This window comes from Poecilia reticulata, chromosome 3, assembly GCF_904066995.2.
Source record: "Poecilia reticulata chromosome 3, P_reticulata-male-v2, whole genome shotgun sequence".
NCBI lineage: Eukaryota > Metazoa > Chordata > Actinopteri > Cyprinodontiformes > Poeciliidae > Poecilia > Poecilia reticulata.
The window spans coordinates 16215099-16239761 of record NC_088832.1 but is presented as its reverse complement, the minus strand read 5'-3'; the positions used below and the strand labels follow the sequence as shown (position 1 = coordinate 16239761).

At 38.1% G+C, this 24663-nt stretch overlaps 1 protein-coding gene across 2 annotated transcripts; it reads left to right on the top strand.

The window, feature by feature from the left end:
* Positions 1-754: 754 nt before the first annotated feature.
* Positions 755-24259, top strand: ano5b (anoctamin 5b). Of its 2 annotated transcripts, XM_008405174.3 has the most exons (21): positions 755-1074; positions 6313-6357; positions 12289-12353; positions 13965-14069; positions 15163-15231; positions 15387-15671; positions 15792-15911; positions 16376-16491; positions 16582-16716; positions 16925-17030; positions 17338-17398; positions 17713-17864; positions 18015-18089; positions 18175-18400; positions 18491-18669; positions 18774-18871; positions 19267-19397; positions 19510-19715; positions 19810-19988; positions 21164-21269; positions 21370-24259. In XM_008405174.3, the coding sequence occupies exons 1-21, from the start codon at positions 999-1001 to the stop codon at positions 21592-21594; spliced, it is 2760 nt and encodes a 919-aa protein (XP_008403396.2). In that variant the 5' UTR covers positions 755-998; the 3' UTR covers positions 21595-24259. The 2 variants fall into 2 exon arrangements, with proteins under 2 accessions (XP_008403396.2, XP_008403397.2); XM_008405175.3 differs by lacking the exon at positions 6313-6357.
* Positions 24260-24663: the final 404 nt, after the last annotated feature.

The following is a 24663-nucleotide window of genomic DNA, read 5'->3' as shown; positions in this document are numbered from 1 at the left end:
GTGGGTCGTTGTCCTGCAGGTTTTTTCATGTGTCTCTGCTTCAACACACTTTAGTCAATAATGAGATGCAGTTTTTTCAGTCGAGTCATTGAGAGCTACCATCCTTCTTTGACGCTCCTGAATCAGATGAACTGGGTGTTATCAGGCCTCTGTGGAGCTGACTGCTGATGAGGGACTTCATCCAGCTGATTCTGGGGCAGATGTTTTCAAGGACAGGGCTTGGGTGCCCCTGGCCTAGTGCTTCTTCCTCATTTCTTTCTTGTCCTACTGCCATTCTGTTACAGTGGCAGAATTGTGCCACTGTAACCCTGTGACTGAAAAAGAATGTTTACTTGAACTTGGATTTGTATCTGAATTTGACAGAAGTGAATATAACTATTTGGAATAACTTAGATTTTATGCATTTTTGCAGATGAGTTGGATCTTCTTATCTCATAAAGACCCCCCCCTAAAGAAAACACCTCAGCTTGATTTACCTAGAAATTGCCCCTAGATGGCGGAATTGTGATGAAATCCTAAACCAGTCTTCTCATGTTTGGATTCCAAGCGTCCAGGTAAGCGCCTCAAGAAATTCAGAAAAAACAAATCAATATTAAAGCAAATAAACCTCTTTAAAAAAATAAAAAATAAAGCTGGCGTACCTTCTGACACACAAATGAACAGTTTAAAATAGGAATAATCATAACAATAATAACAAACTTTTCCATTTTTGCCGACGAAAAAAGAGGCCTCGCCACTCCCCTTTATGCGCGCCTGGTCTGTGCCCGCGCACATGAGCCCAGCAGGGTACAGTTTCACTGACAGACGGTCATTACGTGATTATGATCCACCGATCTACCATCGATCTGATCAGACTCAACCCTTTCAGCGTCTGACCGATGCCTGTTCCTTGCACGGTGGCTTCTCCATCGACACGAGGAGACACGGCGGCATCCTCACTGCCTTTGCTACTTTCCTGAAAAGGTGAAGCAGCCTTTATAATCACACCGTTAGCCGCTATGAGACGACTGACGGGAAAGGCGAAGGAGGAAACTTTGATCGAGCTGCAGAGCGCCTCGGATTCTCTGAACACAGGTGACTGCACACATTTAAGCTCATTGTTATTAACAACATCTTTGAGTTTCAGTTGTCATTCTTCTCAAAACGGGACTATTTGTGAGTAAGACTGGCATGGGTACACCTCCTGAGGTGAAGCAGCACGCTGCAGCAGTAGTAATCCTTAACCCACTGAGCTGGTAACCCCTTCCTGAAATAAGGTCAATATAGTGAATGTATCCCCATGAGGATACCACATCCAGGTCAAAATACAACCACAGTTCAACAATTCTATTTTCATTTATTGGATATTTTCACAGCGAGGGCGGTGCTTGTGTTAAAACATGTACATTTTACATGTTGCCAACTCCCTTACACGTCAGAAATAAGTTAGTCAGTGATGGATGGAGGACAATAGCAGAGTAGTCCATTATTACCGCGTATTGAAGATGTTTGGCAAAAAACTGGTCACTACCGTTACTCCATCAATAGTCACTAATGAACCTGCTTGATCACAGGATTTTTTTTCTTAAGATGCAGAAAAGGGCAATGTAATTAGAAATGAGAAAAGTCTGTGGACAAATATGTGTTTTTTTTCTTATCTGTGTTCTGTGTAATTGCCTCCTCTGAGATAGTTGGGCTTCACTGACTCTGAGTTGAGCTACAGTTTGTGGTTTTACATAGCTGGTTCATTAGAAAACACTTTGTCACAGTGTTTGCATATCTTTGTGCAATTAAATTACACGATTTCTGAGTACTTCTCAGAGTAAAAAAAAAAAAAAAAAAAAAAAAAGAAGTTACCAGTAGTGTAAAATGCAGAGATTAAGCAGAAACTGATTACATGTAATCTGTGTCTTTGGTCAGAGAGAGATGAGGTGACTGATTTCTGTTTGTCATCAACAATGGGGAAGTCATTACGTTTGAAATAGTTAACAGTGAGTCATCTGCAGTAAAGTGTGAATAGAACTGGTATTGAAGAAAAAAGAATTTCACTCAAAGGCTTGCTACCGTATACAATTCTTTATAATAATGTGAAACCTACAGATCTCTGGCATTGTGGATTAGATTGATATACAGCATCAAAAATTGAAACACTCAATATGCCAATGGTGATTTAAATCTTATGTTATAAAATCTCATGAGTCTCATTCATCCCAGGTGAGTTTAAAGTCTTCATATGAACGAGTCTTTTGCTTAATGCTGGTTGATTAAACTCCATCAAGCGTGAAAGGATACTACTTATAATATTAGCTGAAAGTAATACTCAGATTTCTGATGTGATTAAAAGATAATTTTTAATTTGTAGCCAACATAATGCACCATATGTGTATGTTCTCATAATTTTACATACCTTGTGTACATTTCTGATTTCTGATTTACCAGATATTGTGAATAATAAGAATTTGTTCACTCAGTTTTAATGACTGGGTGAAACCATTCAATATTAAACAGTTTTTTTTTTCATTTTCTATTTCTAAACAATAATGGCAACAGAAACAACCCCAATGTTTACATAGCCTAGTTTTTACCATTGTGGATTGGCCTCTTGTTTGGTTGTTGTGACAGTTTTTGTAGAGGGTAAACTTTCACATTCTTCTAGGCAAAAAAAATCTTCAGTTCGTTTCAAGTTATATGAATTCTGTTTTGCATAAAATGCAGGATATAGTTAGAGCTCCTCAGACTGGTGCAACAAGTGACGCTTTCATGTCGCTGGCATATTAACGGCTTCTCTCTGGCGACGTATCCATGCAGTTCACGTTTTCATTTATTTTCTCAGACGCTAAGTTTTACCAGGATGTGTAAAATTTATGATCAGAACTGTATTCATGTTAAAAATGTAAAGATTTTTGCTCAAACTGTAATTTTATTGAGTTCTTCACAGCTGGTTTCAGCAAAGCATAATCTTTACCACCATTTGGCCACACTGTTTTTTTTTTATTTTTATTATTATTATTAATAACAATTCAAACCTTTGGGTCCTTTGTGATTTTTTTTCCTATTTTGAGATATTTTTTAAAAGTAATTTTATGGAAAATTAAATTACAGCTTAATTAACAGCCAGTAAAATCTCCTGTTAAAAACAAACAAATTGTCCACTAATTTCTTTCTTGTCATCCTGGACAATGATTACAGATCCCAAATAATGCCATCCTGCATTTGCTTCAAAATTTCAGTAATTATCTACGTGAATGAGCTCTGCATGAAAGATCGTCATGGAAAAGGGAAAACAAACACTCCTGTTGAATCACTCAGAGTTCAACAGGCATAATGAACTCTACACCCAATATTTTGCGTTTTAATTTTCAACCACCTACTGGCGTAATTGCTAGGCTTTTAATTGTACGTGGGTGAGTTGTGAGTTAATAAACTATTCTTGGTTTGCGGAGGCTTTGCTCCTGCTCTTATCAGGAACATGTCAAAGGGGGAACAGAGAGCAGAGGAAAGCCTCTGTCTTCACTTGGTGCCTGTGTGCTACCTTGTTCACAGCTGTCCAAACAGTGATTCATAGACAGCCTTTGCTACATACTTGTATCATATTGTGCTGACTAGTGTGCACTTAATTAACATGGCCATTATTTTCCTAAACCTTAAATAGGTGAATACACTTTTTAACTTGATGTTGCCCACATTTCCATTTTTAATAAACCTAAAGAGTGTCAGTTTTATTACAGCAGCCAGGAAGTAGAATACATTAAGTAGCTCTGGTAATTATAATGATTTGTTACTTTTCAGCTGCATTCATTGGCAGCGATCTCGTTGTATATCATGCAGCCAGTGAAGTCATCTTGTTGTCAGAGGTGAAGCAGAGCAAAAGGAGTTGCTATGGAAACAGGCTTTGTAATTGAGTTATCCGGTCAGAGAGATCCACGAAACAAGATGAGACAGCAAAAGATTTCCCTTCTGCAAAAGACAATCACAATTGAAAGGCTTGGATTCCAGACTTAAGTAGTAGAAAAATACATTAATTCAAACATGCATTAAATGCTTCCAGTTTTTTAAATACAGAAAATATTGTCTGCATGAAAAGCATTTATATGTCGTGTAAAGAATAGTTACTCAATACTTGTATAAGCATAAGTTGCTGACATGCAGAGGTCATCTGCTTGTAGCTTTTCTGTGTTTTAGAGTCAGATGTATCGTTCTCCTTTTGAGAATACTGCGTGGATTCTCCGTGGCGTTTACGCCAGGCAAGTTTACTGAATTTAGTTCCTCGTACGGAACTAAATTTGTGACTCTTCCGTAAACTTTTGAATGGACTTTACATTATTTGTGTCCATTTGTCTATGACACTTTTTTTTCCACTCAACTTGGTTAACGTTTCTTCTAAAAAATGTCAGTGACTGCCTGCTTTTCAACTGTCAAGTAAGCAAAGCCACACATGATACTTTTAGGACACACCATGACCATAACGCAGTATTTGTGATAAAATATGTATGTTTTAGTTATAATTTTCTAAGAACATAAGTTTTGGGTTTTTGTTACCAGTAAATTATAATACTTTAGATTAAGATGAACACCACCTGAAATATTTTACCTTGCCCAGTGAATCAGTGACTCAATGGTGTATGAGAGATTTACTGAGATTTCCTTTTTAAATTGAATCACTGAATAAATTAACCTTTCAATAACATCCAGATTCATTTAGATGCAATTGTAGGATCTGACTAGATTTATCTTAGTTCAACCGTAGATCAGAGCTTACGCACATGTCCTTTTCTACCTTTTCTTATTTACTTTGAATTCATTTTCACAGAACAGGAATGAAAGCAGTCACGTGAAAGACCAGTAAATAATAATAATTATTTAGATATCAATTACTTTGAAAGCAAAGAAAGCAAACACATTTTTAGTGCATAGTAGCTCTTTAGAAATGTTTCAGAATTCAGTTGCAGGTTAAAAGACACAAAGATTGTTCTTATTCTTGCCTTTAATTTCAATCATGTTATTTAAACGTTCTGTGTCACAGCACAGGTTTTGTAAAGCATGTTTTTCTTCAGAGTCTTTCCGCTTACCTGACTCTTGTTGTGGATATAGCATTATGTCTTACATAAGTTACACTGCGATATTTGAAGGTGACATATAACCCTAACCAATTTTGATCTCCTATGCTTCAGAAAAAAATCTGAAAGTTATTTTTTTCTTTGGGTCAACAATATCCTGATGATAAGAGAGGAAGCTGGTATTTATAGGTGGGCTAACAGGAAAACACAAACAATAAGACTGTTTCTTTTTCTTGTTGTTGCTAATTTATCAAAGTTTTATCTGGTCTTAATGATCGCAGTCAGTTTTGTTTACTATTTCACTGTCAGGAAATGTGAATTCACAACGTGAAGGTCCATTTCAAAACACATTTCAAACCTCAAAACATGGAGCGTTACTTATAAAAAAAGCTATTTCTTGGCTTGAGCAGTTTATCAAATTTTCCTTCAGAACTTTGCAAGCTGCAGGCTTAGCAGGAAATGTGGGGTTTGAGATAGAGATGATGTTTTGTCAGAGAAGACGAAGGGCTGGGTTTAGATTCAGGATGTTGTGGCTTCTCTTTGACACAGGGCACTGCATGTCTCCTGCGTTATCAGGACTTACTGCTTGCCATAAGTGTTTACATATAAACGCTGCTGTTTGAATATAAACACTTATGACTTTATGGTCATTTTGGTTTTCTAATTTGTGACAGTGTTCAGAGATCTCCGCACTTGCACATATCAGTTGTGAGATCTTTTTTTTTTCAGTTTTGTTTCTTGTTATTAAAAAATGCTGAACCAAATAATTTGCTCATTAATATTTCATTTTCTGCACTTGATACTCCTGTGAGACGATTTGGCATTAATAAGACTTTTGCTAAGAGTGAAGTCACAAAATGTGACATTTCTCCACTTGAGAAATGTCTCGTGTTGTCGTAATCCATTGCTGTGTTTAGTAACACCTCGTGTTTTTGGAGCGCAAAGAAACACAACTCTTGAAAGCCAGAAAAACAAATGATGTGTTGGTCTGAGTGAAATAATCTTGCAGGCAGGAGGCACCTACATAGCCTGCCTGAGTCATAGTGAAAATCTGTTGTCTTGATTCTCACTCAGAAGTACACGGCATGCTCTGCAGCAAGTGAAAGTGTGTATTTGAAGATCTTTTGAACTGTTATAGTGCTTTTACTCGCCATGTAGCAGTTTGCCAAAGTGGAGCTGCACTACTTGTGAACGTCTGTCTCGTGCCTCTAAATAAAAAGGATACCCTTTCCAGTTTATTTCTAGTCTCTAACCATTTTCTGTCTGTCCTTTGAAGATGGCCCTGCTGTTCTGACTGCATTCAGGATAAACTTACACTCAGGTACGGGCAGATCAGAGGCTTCATGTCATGCCTTGCTGTCTGTTCTCTTGTCGTCATATAATGCCGTTTCTCCTTTCATGCGCTGCTTTTATGTCTTTGGACTCTCATCTTTGGTCGACCTTATTACTGTTCTCCGATGCACAAGTGCGTCGCCGTTTTCAGGTCATGGAGATACAAATGTCTGCATGTGTGTCTGTCTGCTTTCATTCAACTTTCATCAGTCAGCTTCTGATTGTATCCCTCTTCTGGTTGCACAAACAACCAGAAGAGGGGATGTGTTCACGGCTGTAGTACCGGTCCTGCAGTGGCGCATGCAATAATTTTCTGCAGTAAGAAGGTCGCAAGTGTGTCCTAATGAGGGTAACATCATTGAGCTATTTGTACACACAAATATGAAACCCACTTTTTCTTCCATTTTCTGTGTACATTCAAATTCGGGTGGTGGGAGTCTGATGTCTGGCTCCACAGCGGAGAGTGTCACCTGGTGTTCAGAGCGCTGCAGGGATAGAAAAAAGATAACCAAACCATGCATTCACACTCACAACCGAGGATGACAACCAGTTTACTGGAAAATCTTGTTCTTAGGATATTGGAGGAAGCTCAAGCACACTGCACAGAAGCTTTATTTTTGTATAACAGTCATAGGAAAAACTTTTTGCATGTGAATCCAAAGGAGTGCTATCATTCTTCTCCTTTTAATAATGTCTATTTTAAGAACAAAGGCTTCATTCTGTAGCAACCTGTAAGATTATTCATCAGCCTTAACATACTAAGATTAGATGATTAACAAAATGATTTTTAATCAGTCAGTGCAGTGTTAACGTTTTTAAACTGGTCAAGGTGATAATCAAGTACATTCATCCTAAACTGCACAATAATGCACCATGGGAGTATATGACTTGTCTAAACGCAGTTCTTGCTCTTGCATCTTGCTGTGCATTTACATACAGATGGGTGTTTCCAGTGCGAAACAGATGACAGTGAATGTGCTATTTTCTTGTGTGTTTGGGTAAGTGGGTGACTGACATATTTGTTGCTCCTTTTTTTTTTTTTTAACGTCTTTTTGTAACAAAAATAGTAAGACAAGGAAGACAACCTACACAGAGAGATGCTGGCTGTCTCTCAGAATATTCATTTCATTTTGACTCAGGAGGTGCTACACTGAGAAAGGACTGCAGTCCTGACATCATGCATGCTGAAATGTAAAATTAAACGACTGAGCACTGCATGGGTTCACAGATGCTGCAAAGCACTGAACTTTGTTCTGAGAGGGATGATGGTATTACTTGTGTGGACCACGGCCAACGCATTAAATACAGCAAATCAGCTCCTTCTTGTTGTAATTTATGCCTTGGCACAAGTGACTTCCTCCTCTGATGTCTTCCACTGAACTCTATTCATCCAGAGGATTGCTGATACTGATAATACTCTCCCAAGTACTTTAGTGATTAAAATGACTCATGTCACAAAATGCACCTAACTTTGTATAGAAGATCAGTAGTATTTTTTATAGGGAAATTCAAAGCAACTGCCTTATGCTGAGTTTTATTTGTTGTATACCCAAAATGTATGTCAATTGTGGGTTTACAAAGCTTATATGAGTAAATTGTTGCACCATAACAAAATAGACAATTTTAGAAAAACTAGCAACACCAGAGACATTTGAATCCATCCCAAAGGTTGAAGTCAATGATAACAGAAACAAGAAACAGCAAAAATCTGACTGACCATAAAACATGGGATATTTACACTGATGTTTGATTACAACTGATATGAGGCGGAGGACGTTATCAGCAAGCGAGGAACAGTTGATAGATAGCAGAGACAAATCTTCTAAATAATCAAATGAAAGAATATGAAACAGACAAGAGAAGTAACACAAACAAAACTGAACACAAACTACAAAATAGAAAAATCTGAAAGAGAAATCCACACATCCCCATACTTTTCTTGACTTTAACGATTGAATGAAATAATGTAATTATTTGAGATCTGAGCGATCCTCTCAGATCTCTGCAGGGTGAGTGGCAAACTCGAACTGCACTAGATGAATGTCAAGTTGTTTATTTCAGTATTGACTTTTACAAGGGATATATTATACTGCAGATCTTTTCATTGCCCTGATGAGGTTCAATTTACATATAAACCTGAAACATATCGATCTGAAATCATGCCACGGATCTTTGCTTCCATTTAAGGAAGCTAGAGTTACAGTTGTTTTGATGATGTTGTTTTTCTCAATGGTTTGCAGTTGCAGTTTTTCAACATAACAGTTGAGGTTTAATTAACATTGTTAATTGATTGTTTCAAATTCATTTATTGTTTTTGCCCATAACTTTGACATTTTGGGACACATTGGGAGCCTTGTTTCTATGCACCTCTTCTGACCACCACTAGCAGCATGCAAGGCAGGTGAAGTGTCATCCCACCAGTTACCCACCAGTTACAGAACAAACTCCAACCACCAGAGCCACTCACTGACACCCTACCACTTTGTGGTTGAGTTGTTCTCTTTACCAATTCCTGCCAGGTTATTATAATAAATCTTACAGATGACTGCTATATATTAAGTAGCAAGGACATTTTATTACTACTAATTGCACAGTTGATGGTACCCTATCATTGTACTGAGTGGTAATTCACTGAGCTCCAAAGAGTCTCCCATTCTTTCACAGATGTTTGTAGACGGAATATAAATGCCTCTGGGTCTAATTTAACACACATATGGCCATGGAAGTGAAATTCAGTGATTTGGAGGAATGATCCAATGCATTTTCCAGTGTAGGGTTAAAGGCACCTTTCTTGCCGTTGGACTTTGTCGTAAAATTTTTGAATTGGAGCTAGGTTTCAGATAAACTCTTTTAAAAGGTACTTTTAAATAGTATTTGTTATAATTTTGACAACTAATTTAATCTCACAGAATTCTAAGTGTAACTCAGATGCTACCCTTCTAAAATGAAATATTTTAGAAGGGTAGCAGTCTGATGGTGCATGGATTCAAAGGGGATCTTCTGTAAATAGATAAATGCCTCATTAAGATGACCTAGTTAAAAGTGGGTTAGAAAATGAAGTGCATGAGGGTTACGTTTAAGATTGAACTTTTTCAAGAAAAGCATGAGGATAACTAACTAAGTATACTTAGTGTAGTCGTCTAAAGTTTCCAGTTATTTGTATCTCTGTAGATTTAACACACATTCTCCTGGCCTTTTGCTCCTGTTTGCTCAAGCCGGCCTCTGATAGCTGCCAGTGTGGTTGGAGTGAGGCCAAAATACTGAGACAAAAAAAGGAACGAGGAAAATCGCTTCTTGGAAATAAGCAAAATTGAGGCAAAGAGTAAAACTGAGGCAAAGAGCCAATCACTCTTCCCACGAGTTTCATGAAGTGATGTGGGCTTTCTGAATCTTCAGAGAGACTCTAACTCACACGGCATATTTCCATTCCTCTCTAGTGAGTCTCGAGGCCTTGGGTTGAACTTCCATGACTGTCTTTGTCTCATTGGCTCAGGCCAATGTGCTTGTCAGATGAAAGTTGGCAGCCTGCGCAGCTGTCTCGGAGCAGCAGGAGCCTTTAGACCTACATGTTTTTCCAGACTTTGTTTCGTTCAAGGGGAGGTCAGTCTCGTGGTGCGGCAGCAGCAGCAACCTCAGCCTCCAGCTCCTCCCACTCTCCAGTGTCTTCATGCAGCCTCCCCCACAGGAAGCTTTGCTTTTCCCACCATTCGGGAATAAAAGGAGAGCGGGCAGAGGGGTGCTTCATGAGCACATTTCCAGTGCCATACTCGGCCACGCAGGGAGAGGGAGGAATGCAGTGTGTCAGTGTACAAAATATGCGTGTGTGTGTGTGGTATGGTCTTTGTGTTACTCATTGCTCTTGACGCTGAGTGCTAGCTAAAATAGTAAAGGTCTTTTGAAAACTGATAAATTGTTATTGGTTTGTTGTTAAATTTAGGTTGTCTGAGCTGGATCTGGATTATTAGACTGGCTTTGTGTGAACATTATTCTTCTGCAGCACATCCCATATCCTAAAAGCAGGGGTGAAAGTAAGGGGGTACGGCAGGGTACTGCGTACCCCTATAAGATTTAGTGGGGGTACGCAGTACCTGCAAGAGAGTGGAGCGGCTGTCTGCTGTAAAAAATCAGTGGGTTCACTGTGCAGCCGTGAGTGCACCCACTAATTAGCCATGACTGATTAGTTTTTCAAGAACAATCTAAAACACTACTTAATCAGTTATTAAATAACCTTTTTCCCATTTCATATTGTTTCTGAACTGTTCTCGCTATAGAGCGGGGCTCCAACACGTTAATCGCTGAGGGTTTTGAGTCGATTTCAGCATGAGGTGACAAACTGAACGGCGCCAGGGCGTTGAGACCAGAACGTCCTCCTCTGGGTCCTTATCAAAACATTCGTAACTTTATTAAAGAACAGCAACAAAAAAATCAACAAAACGTGTTCAAATTAATGATCCATCAACAATAATAATCTCAGTGATTATTGTTTCAACAAGGTGTTTTGCAATTCTGTGCGTTTCGGTTCCATTACCAAAATAACCAACAGAGCAGGAGTTTAAAATTAACTAATCAACCAGGGGAGGCTTATTAATGATCGCAAAATAAATATCAAGCCTGAAAACCTAATATCGTAATGGACTGAACGTTTTAAACATAATCTCTGGTCGGCTTGTGGAGCGCAGGAGGTTGCCATGGCAACCGGTGTGCTTAAATGGCAGAGAGAGACGGAGAGTAAAAATGTGCGAGTTGTTTAGAGTTGATCACCTGTTCAGGTTGTTTTACCTTTGCCTTGGCGCATCACAGCCGCTGTAGTTTCTGAACATTCAACAAACGACAAACTTTTACTAATTATCTCGTTCTTTGTGAGTATACGTCGATCACAACAAACATCAATCTAAATATGTTTCATTAAGTATTTAACAAACAAATGGCCAAATGGCTTCTACCGCGATAATTATGTGAAATTAAATTAATTGTCTAATATTAAAAAAATAGTTTGTCGGGCCACAGTCTGAGAGGCTTTTCCTTTATCAAACAATTTTGTTTTTTACCTCTTCTTTAGAGGAAATATTGATGTTGTTATTATTTTGGGAATCGTCGTTCTCTTTCATTGTGTGTAGCTGTATGAAAGCTGGATGCCTGTTTATAAAGTCAATTCTTGGATTTCATCATATTACTTCCTGTGCATTTTTTTAAACAATAAAAAGGACTTCCCCACATAGTTTCCATTTGATCATGTATTGTTCCAGCTGGCAGGATGTTAATATCACATCTGATAATGAAACACAAGGAGACGATATGCAAACAGCATTTGTGTAAACAAGTGAAATCTAAAATTAGCTTTAACCCCACGGCCATCAAACAATAAAAGAGACGCCTGCTAGCTGCTGGAGGTCAATTATACAGAATCATCTACAAGCCAGAGTAAAGACGTTTCGAAAGTCTGAAAATAAATTAATCTTTTAGAGCAGTAACATGTTCTCACACTTACTTGGGCTGTCGGGTTTCTGGGTCCTGGGTTTTGGGGGCCGACTTTGATGCTAGTTGCAGTTTTTATTCAAAAGTCAATCATACAAATAGGAAACTATTTTCAGATATCCTTTTTGTAAAGCTAGTTTGCCCTGGCACATTTAAGCATGCATCTTATCTAGATGGTATGCCTGAAATGCCAAGACAAGACATATAAAGTGAAATAAAATCAAAAGTTTAATTTTAACAAATTAGGCTGACATGTATCAGAGTGACACGCATTTTCTTTCAAATTATAGATAAATGTTCACTTAAGCCAGTTAGAGATGTTAATAGCCATTTTCACAGACATGTCATGACAAAACATTCAAACACTGAACTCTAGTCCAAACCTCCACACTGATTGAACTTACTTTGTCCCGCTTGGTATTATGTGTTTGCTTTTGTTTTGCAGATGACAGCAGCGGTAATGGGGTCGGTGCATTATGTGAAGGAGGCCCACTGCCTGGACAGTCAGAAGTAAGTTCTGATCCATTTGAAGGCCCAGCTGGAGTGAGAAGAAAGGCATTTTCACTGAATTAGAAGTAGCTGGACAGCTCAGATTGAATAAAGACGGCTGCTTCTTACAGTTGCGCCACTGTTCTGGCGACACCTATAAACAATTTGTATCTAGATAGCTTAAAGCTAATTAAAAGGTTTAATTAGTTTTAAGCAGCAAACTCTGGACCATTTTTTTCTTTTTAAAACAACAGCAACTTCTTGTTTCTGGTTACTTAGCAACCTGAAAGCAATAATATCATGTGAAACTCTTTCCACTCTTATTATCATGCTAACAAAATGCTCTATAGTTTTCCATATATCATACGTTTTGCAATTCAGTAAATTCACAGATTTGTCAGTGTTTGAAATTCCACTGTTAGTCTCTTTAAATTTAGACTTCAATGCTCTGCAAATTCAACATTTGTGAATGGATTTACAATATTCCCTTCTCTTTTGTCACAAAGTAGTTGACAGAGTTTTCTGCATATCTGTGGAATTTCCTCTCTGCTAACTCTGACTTTTGACTGACGTTGAGTCACAGTTTTAATTGCTGAGTCACAAGACTTTGTGAGTCTCAAAGAGCTCCTTTCATGACTTCATCAGTGAGAGAGGAATAAACTTCAGCTGCTCAAACTGGAGATCCCTGCTAGATGCTTTGGTGACATGTGAGGGCATCCAACCGACCGAGGGAGCTTTCTTAATTAATAAAGCTAATAACCGTGTTTGCCAACTCAGACATTAGAATTAAGTACTTAATGTTGGATATTTACTGCTAACGTTATAATAGTTACTGATCATAGCAGCACCCTGGTTATAAGGAAGTCTGTTAGTGAATGTCAGGATGTGATAAACAAGCAGGGTGGAGTTTCAGCTAACGGCTCCATAAGCTCCTTTTGGGCATAAAGTACAAGAAATCTATTATTAACTTGTCACGGTCAACAGGACTCATTTATTAAACAGTGGTGATAATTGTACAGTTCTTCACCCGAAATAATTTATTTGATGTTTTTTTTATATAAAAATCAATCAGTCTTTTATTTTTTTGATTTGCAATGAACTTTACACTACTGACTCTTCTATCGATAAGACGTGTTCACTATAAACTGCTCAACTATAATAAAAGGGTTTAGTGACTTTTAACAATATGAAATTCAAAAGCCATTTAAGTTCAAAGTAAAACTTATACAAAGTTAAAATCTTCCTTCTTTGCATGTATTTTTTAGTTTCTATAAAGGAATATCAGTTTAAATCAACAGAAAATACATTAGGCATTCAGTCATCTGAAAGTTTACAAGTTCTAAATTTTACTATGTAAGTGGCTTTAGCCACTTTGAATGTGTTCTTTGCTCCACCGAGTTATTTTTGTGTAATGACAGGCTGGAATTGGAGCGTTTGGCCTCTTCCTGTTTGATGTGGCACTTTATACATCTGAGTTCAATTCCAGCATGGAAACACAAAATAATATCACCTCCTATTGGTCTCTTACACATACTGTATTCAGTAGGTTAAACCCTCTAGTGCAAACAGATTATTTTTTGTCAGATTATTCACGTCGGTATATTTTGTGTTCCATAATTGCTTCTCTTTCAGACAGAGAGGCTTCAACCAAACAGAGACACGGTGTTCTTCAGAGACGGCGTTCGCAGAATAGACTTTGTTTTGTCTTATGTAGACGATAAAGATGAGAGGAAGCAGGTAAGTTGAAAATGGTGTTTCAATTGCTTGACCACTCAGCAAATATTCAGTGCTGCCACTGACTAACTGCAACGCAGCCAACATTATTACACAATCGAATGCCAAAGGAGAAGTCCTTTGGCAAAAGAGGAAGTTAGATTCTGGATTTTTTCTTAAGACATGTGATAGATATGATTAACTGTTGTTTTAAATTATATATATATAAAAAACAACTATGATAGGTCAAGTATTCTTCCTTTAGGGGAGGAAACATATTACAGCTAATCATAATAAAAGTCTGGTTGTTTGATAGGTTTATTGTTGGAAGACATTAGCAAAAATACAATTTTTTGTGGCAATGTTTCTTTATTGAAGCCACAAAGCTGACAATATCTATGCTAGTTATCTTGTATCTTTCATCTTCAATTCTAAACTAAACAACCTGGGCAAAAAAAAAAAATCAATACCAACAAAAAGATCCACTGTGATATAGATCATTGTGTCTGTGTGTTATGTATAGCTTGTTTTTGGTTCCCCCAAGTGGCCAAAATAGCTGAGGTGTGAAACAGAGAAAAAATGTTAATGAAATGCACGATTACATAAGGCTGTATGAAGACTGGTTACAAGTTTAAGATTTTTTTTTAAAAGTTTGTTGTTACTACAATACATTGAGGCATTTGTCAAATTTTATTTCAATGGAGACTAATCTTATTATCGTCCTTAAGTAGTTCTTTCAAAAATCTACGTTTGATCTTGGCTGCTTTTTCATTTTAATTTTCAGTTCAGACCGTTATTAATTAGAGGAAACTTTTATTTATTTGAGAACAAATAGAAACTCAATAAATCATTTAATAATGAAAAAACTCCTAAACCAAACAGATTTTGAGACTGTTTGTCTCGAAATCCATTTTGCATGCACAAGAGGTTTGGCAAACAACATCTGTAAATTTTCTGAATGTCTGTCACTCAGTCATGACCTCACCGCTCTGACTACATTTACATTTTGACAAGCAAGTAGGGTTACTTGCAGTGGATGTTGATGTAAACCTTCTTTTAATTTCTCTTATTTGGTGGAGTATGTTAGAAATTATTGAGCTGATGTGTTTACTTTCAGGAAAGGAGAAAGGAATTTGAGGCCAACCTTCAGAAAGAAGGTCTGGAGCTGGAGACAGAAGACAAATCGGTAAGGAGTCCTAACTCTTAAGTACCAGCGCCATCTAGTGTCTATTCTTTTGTGGTGCATGAAAATAAACTGAAACCATCTTAAAGGGATTGTTCAGTGTCCGGCACATATTGAATTGCTGGTGATGCGTTTCTCTTCTCTCATTTCTCTGTTAGGAGTCGAAAGACCACAAGACGTACTTTTTAAAGATTCACGCGCCATGGGAAGTGCTTGCCACTTACGCGAATGTCCTGAACATCAAAGTTCCCTTCAAAGACAGTGACATGCAGCATGGTCCGGATGTCCATCTGGACTGGCTGTCCTGCCCTTTCCGCCTGCCCGACCACATCATGCACCCTCAGACAGACTACTTCACCTACCCCTTTGACAAGAATAAGATGGACTTCTTCCTCATCAATGACAAAGAAACTTTCTTCCCTCCATCCACGAGAAACAGAATTGTAAGTATAAAACATTCATGTTGATTTGATTGAGGTTTTACAACTTTGAGAAGATGTTTGTGTGTTTAAAGGCTGTATTAAAATGTCTAATCTTTCATAAACTATCTCCCTTGCTATGAGGTGTTTTACATCCTGGCTCGTGTTCCGTACTACAGAGAGGGTCATAAGGACAGAGAGAAGACGGGCATCAAGCGATTACTCAACAACGGGACGTACACAGCAGCCTTCCCCCTTCACGATGTAAGGCTGATATCTTTCAAACAGAAGAATTGCGTAGATGCTGGGAATTTATTTGCTGAGTTTCTTTACTCCATCTTTTTATCCAGCTTTGTTCTCGCTGCCGCTTCTTTAGAACTGCGGAGATTTTTTCTTTTTATTTAAACATATTTAATGTTCCCAGATCTGATTCTTTAGAATACATTTAAATTTGAATACAATTAGGATTGCATTCATTTGTAAATTAAAATGATCAGAAATGTATGTAAGAAGAAGGATGCGTATACTTATGCAACCAGGTTTTTGCACCATTTTTGCACACCCCTCCCTCACTCTGTGTAACGGTTGTTGAGCTAGGCCACATGGTAACAAAACCAAGAAAACAAACCATTTCCATCAAGAAAACGTTGGGTTTATGAATGCAACAATTGCACCTTTAGTTTAATGGAAGATGTTCATGATTGTGTTAAAGTCCCTCTGGTTTTCAGTGTCGGTACTGGAAAAGGGCAAGAAACGCAGAGTGTGAGAGCGAGCGCTTCAACTTGTACAAGCACTGGGCGAGGTTTCTCTGCTTTTACAAAGAGCAGCCTCTGAACCTGATCAAGTAATCAAATTTCACACCAGATTTTACATATGCCTACTTGTTTTGTATTTTTTATTTTTTTTCACTTCTTTGTATGTTTGTTTCTTCCAGGAAGTATTACGGAGAAAAGATCGGGATCTATTTTGCTTGGCTGGGCTTCTACACCGAGATGCTGTTCTTTGCAGCTGTCATGGGTGTTATATGTTTCACCTATGGAGCGCTCAGCTATGGCAACAACAAATCAAGGTTAATGCTTCTTTGGAACAGAGAACAGAATGAAGTTTAGATTTGTTGGGCTCTTTTGCCTCAGCTGGTTATAGATACATTTGTCCACTTTTTACAGAAATGTCAGCACTTATTCCCTTCCTTCAAATGGTTAAGTTTATGCAGCATAAATAAATCCTATGACATCTTGCTCTAAAAGAGTCAAAATGCTTTTTCTTCTTGCGTTTAGTGAAGAAATCTGTGATGCAAACATCGGCGGCAACATATTGATGTGTCCTCTCTGTGACAAAAAGTGTCCTTTCTGGAAGCTCAACTCCACCTGTTTCTCATCCTGGGTAAATATCCTTGACAGAAACGAATAAAGTTTGCAGTATTATGTTAAGTACAAATATCATCAAAATGCAGTTGGGGAATTTTCAGTTGAATTGAAGCTGATAACATGGTTTTATGTTGCATTATTGTCCTCATGAAATAATGTCTTATCAAATATATTCATTTAAAACGGGTTAAACTGAACACAGTTAATAACACCATCTTGATCGAATCACCAGCAACCTGCTGAGTGGATAGTATGTCTCAGTATTTGTGCCGAAAATCCTCTGCTTCTCTCTGGATCATTTTTTTTCCCATTCTGTCTTCCAGCAATCCCATCTGTTTGACAACGAGGGAACCGTATTCTTTGCCATATTTATGGGGATTTGGGGTGAGTGTCCAGAGATCCAACAAACTCTCCCCCCCATTGTTTTACAGTTTGAACCTTTTCACACTAAAAGATTGAACCTTTTAAACAAATTGTTCCAGGAAAACCTGCCAGCACAATTATGTTATTCTCCAATAGTGGGGCAGCACCTCATGTCAATTAAAATCCAACACAGACAACATTCTACAGCCTGAAAAAACTACCTATTTCAGAAAAAATGTATACAGGCTACATTATAATGCATCAATAAATTGCTTTTTTAAAAAAAGAAAAGATTTATTAATGTTGATGTATTTTTCTATAAACCTTTTCGGCAGTAACTCTGTTCCTGGAGTTCTGGAAGCGGCGTCAGGCCCGACTCGAGTACGAATGGGATCTGGTGGATTTTGAGGAGGTGCAGCAGCAGCTTCAAATCCGCCCAGAGTTCGAGATCAAATGCACAAACAGGAGACAAAACAAGATCACAAAAGTGGGTGATACCATCATTTCAACAACAAATAAAAACCTATGTTTTTCTAATATAGAAATAACAGTGTAAAAGCTAGCAATATTTTGTTTTAAAAGCATACATCTGAACAAAACCTAAAAAGTTAAAGTTAAATTAGAACTCGTCTTTCAGGAAATGGAGCCATATCTTCCCGTCACGAGCAAGTGTGCACGTTTCTGCTTCTCTGGAGCCACCGTCATATTCTGGGTAACTGAGAGAAAAAAAATCGACACCTTCGTCTTTGTTGCCACATTCTGGTAGATCTTCCACATGCGCATGTCTCTCTCTGCAGATTTCTTTGATTGTAGCCTGTATCATTGGGGTGATAGCCTACAGGCTGGCTGTATACGCTGCCTTTGCAAGCATCATTAAGGATCCAATGAGAAAGATCCAGTTGGTGGGGAGATTCATCACGCCGCAGCTTGCGACATCCGTCACTGCTTCCTGCATCAATTTTGTCATCATCATGATCCTGAACTTCTTTTACGAAAAAGTGGCCATCTGGATCACCGATATGGGTAAAGAGATTAAAGTGATTTAAGGCAGAGTCCAACATGCCAGACGTTTTTTTGTTTTTTGTACTGAAAGTGTCGTTTGCTCCGCTGCAGAAATCCCCAAAACTCACTTGGAATACGAGAACCGGCTGACGATAAAGATGTTTATGTTCCAGTTTGTCAACTACTACTCGTCCTGCTTCTATGTGGCCTTCTTCAAAGGGAAGTTTGTGGGTTATCCCGGCAAGTACTCCTACATGTTTGGGAATTTTACCAAACTGAGGAACGAAGAGGTGGGTTGTCTCGTTCATTGCGGATCATCTTTTCACGTGTCTTTTCACGTCTGGTGGAGAACACAATGGGTTTCATGTTTAATAAAAGATTCTCCTCGTCCCAGTGCGATCCTGGCGGCTGTCTGATTGAGCTGACCACGCAGCTGGTGATCGTCATGGCTGGGAAACAGGTGTGGGGGAACATTCAGGAGGCTCTGCTCCCGTGAGTCCGTCAGATGTTTTCAGCCTCATTTTCTGTTTTTTTTTTCACAAACAAAATAAATATTTTTTAAAAATCACCAAAAATGGGGGATTCGTTAACATTTACATGGTGAATTTTTTGAATGAATGAAAAAAGATTTTTTTTTCTTTACACTAAACACAAGTTAGCATTTCTACAATCTCTACACTGAAAAAAAAAAAAAACTTTCGAAGAAACTAAACAAGAAACTATTTACGTTTTCTTCTAGTATGGTCAAAATATTCTGCTTCCAACATATTTTGAGGCTAGGAATAGGTTAAAATATACACTGATTTAGCTTTCCATTTACATCAGAATAAAATCGCCACCTGAGTTTGTGTTCAACTCTTCATTTCGTCTCCGTGACTCGTTGGCAGGTTGATGCGCAACTGGTGGAGCAGCAGAAAGGGACGACACAACCCGGAGAACCATTACAGCCGCTGGGAGCAGGACTACGTTCTGCTGAACTTTAGCCAGATCGGCCTGTTCTACGAGTACCTCGAGATGGGTGAGAGACAAATAGATAAAGACGAAATGCAGCATATACAATACCACTTGAAATAACTGCGGCTTGTAATTGTTTCTTTCTCTTTTTGTGGCCTCTCTTCATGTCTTTCCAGTGATCCAGTTTGGCTTCATCACATTGTTTGTGGCCTCCTTCCCTTTGGCCCCCGTCCTCGCCCTGTTTAATAACATCCTTGAAATCAGAGTGGACGCCTGGAAGTTCACCACCCAGTTCAGACGACCAGTGGCATCCAAGGCCCGAAACATCGGGGCATGGCAGGAGATCCTCAATTCAGTGGCGATTTTATCTGTTGTCACCAATGTACGTCTGTGTTTCTACGTTTTCTTGAATTGCTTTTCACAATTTTAAGCATCATCTATTGAGAATATCTCCTGTTCACTTTCCCCACCCCCAGGCTTTTATCATGGCCTTTACCTCAGACATGATCCCCCGGATGGTCTACCTGTATGCCTACAGTAAAGATGCCAGCATGAGCGGCTATATCAACAACAGCCTGTCAGTGTACAACATTTCACAGATACATCCAGACAACATGCCTGAGGACAATTGGCATAACTCCACCGCCACATGCAGGTACATTTTTAAGAGTGCCAAAACCGAGACTTTGTTTATTTAATTTGTCTTTGTTTGAATCACGTGAATTCAGATATTTTCCTATGTCACAGAGGTTTTCGATGTGGAGAAGAGAACATAACGTTGAGGGATTTCTGGAAATCTTTGATTTTAAAGTCTGTTTTCAGTTCACTCGCTGCCCTGTGATTTACTTATCATGTCATGAAGAGTTGATTGGGTTTTTCTGTTGCACAATTGAATCTCCAGTACAAGGTATGGAAGAAAATGTGAGCGTTTAGCCCAAACTATTGCAGGGGATAATTTTTACTTTCAGAGATTGTGTTTGTCTGGACAGTGAATCTTAGTTCATGGGTTCATGGGTTCATGGGTTTCATCTGTGCCACTGCTGCTCTCTGCCAGTACATTTTATTCCATTCTTTTATAATTGGTAGTCAGAGAGCAGTACGTTGCAAATGTGCTTTTACCTACTGAACGTACTTTTTCACCTTACACCCACAAACTTCCAACATTTTACTGGCATTTTATGTGGAAATCCAGCACACAGTAGTAGAAGGAAAATTATTCATGGTTTTCAGATTTCTTTATGAGTGAAAACTGTTACTGTGGCATGTGTTGGTTTTCAAATACTCTAGTGCAACAAGTAGGCTTCAGGAGTCACAGTTAATGACGAAAGTTTACTTGCATGTCATTTGAAATCAGCAGAGCGACATCATGCCGTAGGGATGTGTATCTTCAGCAGACATGAAGATAAGGTCACCGTCTTCTTCTTGGAAGACGGTGACCTTAAGGTTGTAGCTACAAGGATTTTAGGTTTTTAGATATTGTTCTTTATAGATAAAACATTTTTGAAATCATGTGTAAAAGGAAGGGCTGCACAGTGGCGCAGTTGGTAGAGCTGTTGCCTTGCAGCAAGAAGGTTCTGGGTTCGATTCCCGGCCTGGGGTCTTTCTGCATGGAGTTTGCATGTTCTCCCTGTGCACGCGTGGGTTTTCTCCGGGTACTCCGGTTTCCTCCCATAGTCCAAAAATATGACTGTCAGGTTAATTGGCCTCTCTAAATTGTCCCTAGGTGTGAGAGTGTGTGTGCATGGTTGTGTGTCCTGTGTGTCTCTGTGTTATTTTAAGGTATAACAATATTTCTGTCTGTGATGCTTTTGTGTTTTTTGGAATTTGTAGATATCGAGACTACCGTTACCCTCCAGGCCATGAGAGGCAGTACACCCACACTATGCAGTTCTGGCACATCTTGGCAGCCAAAATGGCCTTCATTATTATCATGGAAGTAAGACAACACAGCTCTGTTCCAAACTTAAGCACTCAAAACCAACATGTGGCCAGCATGTAAATCTCTGCCACCTGTTTTGTTTTGTTTTTTTCTACAGCATGTGGTCTTTGTGGTGAAGTTCTTTGTCGCCTGGCTGATACCGGACGTCCCGTCAGATGTGAAGGCGCGAATTAAACGGGAACGTTACCTGATCCAGGAGTACCTCCACAAGTACGAAGTGGAGAGACTGAAGGTGCAGTTGAGCGCCAGCTTCATCACAGAACCTCGGTCGGAAACATCCCTGACACCGGACAAACATGAAGTGGTCTCTGAGTGTTCATAACCTGCATGCAACACTTCAAATGATCCAAGCCAAGAAAAAAAGTTATTTGTCAGGGTTTTTTTTTTTTGCAAGGGCTTCCATCTTCAAAGTGAAACATTGTGCTTTTCTTTTTAACATAAATGGGCCTTAGCACCTTTGAAGTTGTGCTCCCACTAAGGGAGGCATTCCAAAAATAAATAAAAAAATAAAAAAACCTGGAATTAGTTTTTATTACAATTACTGTATTTTCCGGACTATGAGTTGCACCATATTCCATAGTTTGTCTGGTCCTGTGTCTTACAGTGAGGAGCGAATTATAAATGTTTTTTTTTCTCCTCTTCATGATGCATTTTTTTTGACTGATGCATTAAATATTAAATCGTACTGCTGGACATGAACCAAGGACTAAACATTCCCTTCTGCAGCCTGAGGAAAGATAATCATGGCCTGAAAAGAAGACGGCTAGAGCTGTGTTCTAGATAGCATCTAGATAGAAATGTCTATCTGTCGGAGTTACCTTTCGAAACTACTGGAACAACTATGGAGGCTTGTGAACAGTGTATAGAGACATCCTGGCAGCTACCAGCATGGAGACTCACTGGTAGTGGCCAAAGAGATGAATATAAATGACTTTCCATCAGGGTCTTCTTGGTGTTACCACTTCAATGAACCCAACCACCCCGGATTTACTGCTTACGTCTGCTCTGCTCTCCGCCCCGCTGCGCACTTCACTGGCCACGCTGTGTCATTCCTTAACCCCCCGCACCCCCGATTTATAGCGCGGGCATCGGTGTGTCAGAAACTGCCAGCAAACTTCCAAGCCAAAGTTGACCATTTCTGTGAGCTTGTTGAAATGCAACTGAACACATGTGCACTTATTTGGACATATCATACGGACAAGGTCCCCCTCATGTTTAGCAATTTCTAAATAAATGCAACTTATACTTCAATGCATCTTACATATGTTTTATGAATAATGCGAGTTATATCCCAGAGTGACGTATAGTCCGGAAAATATGTGAAAAACAATTTTTTTCATGCCATAGAACATTTTGGAAGAAGTAAAAGAGTCAGAAGTAAAAGAAAGCAAATCTTGTATCTGCAGCTGCTTCCTTTCTTAAAGAAATCTTCTTAAACTTTCCAAGTTTGCGAGCTAAAAACTCCTCTGTGCTGTGATGAAGCTTAATGTGATCTTTGACATGCAAATTAAAGTGTAGATACTTTTTAAAAGGTGATTATGGTTTTCCAAATTTTATTTTCTGCAATGTAACATGAAGGACTTATTTAGACTTATTTTATTTATATTAGAAATGGGTATGTTTTTGATAAAGGTAATGTGATTGGAATATTACATAGTGAAACTATGAATGTAAAAAAACACTTACAAATATTTGATTATTTAAGAGTGGAAACAAAATAAAAATGTTTTTTCTCTGTTTCCTTTCAAACTAGTAGCTACATAATGTTCACTTGCTCTGATTTACACTTGCAATGTTTAAGTTGTACAATTTTGGTTTGTTATGGTGTTAGGGAGTATTATGTTTAGAGAAAACCTAAAAACAAAGCTTTGAAAAACCAAGTACTTCCAATTCACAGCAGCGATTCTCACAATCAGAAGTAGAGGATTTTATTCTCACAGTTCAGCAGCTGCAGACTTGTGTCATACCTTTCAGATTTGTTGTCAGCTTGTTACAGGACGTATTACACAAAAACAAAGCATTTTTGCAGATTTATTTTTGTTTTTAATGGATATACATTTTGATTGTTTAATTAGTTTCTCAGTGTGTGTAAAAATGTACATACAATAAATCTCCAATTTTAATTGTATGCCTGTGGAAAGGAACAGTTACACTATTAACTTTAAAGAGTTTAATTTCTTATCTGGAATATATAAAATGTTCTACTTTTTTGTGGAAGATAGCTCTAAATTCACCGTTTGTTTTCTGTGTAAATAGTTTCAAGTCACACTATCAAGCTTTTTCCAAAGTAAAGGTATAAAGGCAAATCGTTTTGCATTTTATTTTACTGATTTGGTTTTGCCCTGCAGCCTGAACGGTTATTAAGTGAAATTCTATTATCTTTCCCATCAGATCAGTGGGTGTTGTTATAGCCTTCATAGTTTTATTAATTGCCTTTAAACAGTGTCTTTAAACTAAATTTCTTTAAAAGAAAACAACTTCTTATTAGGTGTCAGGGACCAGCCAAGATTAAACTGTGGTGCATATTGAAGCCAGCAGAGTTTAATGCAGTTTACATTTCTCTAAGATGCAAACTGTTCCTGTATGTGTTCAGATTTTATATATATATATATATATATATAAATCTTACTTGTGGGCCTTTAATTTTTTGTTATCAGAAGATTATCCTTGGCATATTTAGAAATTAGCCTATTTTATTTATTTTTTTATCTCAGGATTAAATCCGGTCTAGTGTTTGTTATGCAGAACTATAGTGTGTGGAGTTGATCATGCATGTTGTATGGTGAGTTCCCCATCAAATGCCTTAAACATATATGTTGTCTTTATGTGTTTTTAATGAAACATTTCTTAAATGCATTCTGTCTCATGTTGTTTGTTGTAGTTGTTTCTTATTTACTTTGCTTTTTCTTGCACTTGTCAGTGTAATGTGTTTCTGTTTTAGTACGCTGTAACTTATTAAACAGGAATATAATCTCTTCAAAAGGTCATTTGGTGTTTTCTGTGTGCTCATTTGCTGAAAACCAACAAGAGTCGGTTTGGATTTCAAAAAGCTAAAAATGTCGGATAAACTTTTAAACGTAATTCCTTTTTTTCTGTCAGTAGACAACACAACAAGAACAAGTTTATAAAATTATTCAGAATCTCAGTTTATCTCAGTTTACCAGAACAAATTTTGATATAAATGACATTCTGCACCACTGGGTGCACAGAGGTTGAGGAAAATTGCATTTTCAGCATAATTCTTTGGGCACAAACAGCAAATCAAAGCTATGAACCTCAAAGCCCAGGATCCATTGGAATGTATGCTTGATTGGATTTTTTTTTCTTTTCTAAAGTTCCTTGAGATGGCATGAATTGTAAATTGACAGAGATTCTAAGTCAAAATGAATAA

Bases quoted from the DNA above. Each gene is read 5' to 3' on its own strand.
- ano5b (XM_008405174.3), top strand. From the start codon at position 999: ATGAGACGACTGACGGGAAAGGCGAAGGAGGAAACTTTGATCGAGCTG. The intron at 14,070-15,162 runs GTAAGTTGAAAA...GTTTACTTTCAG, and splicing joins ATAAAGATGAGAGGAAGCAG to GAAAGGAGAAAGGAATTTGA. The intron at 21,270-21,369 runs GTAAGACAACAC...TTTTTTCTACAG, and splicing joins CCTTCATTATTATCATGGAA to CATGTGGTCTTTGTGGTGAA.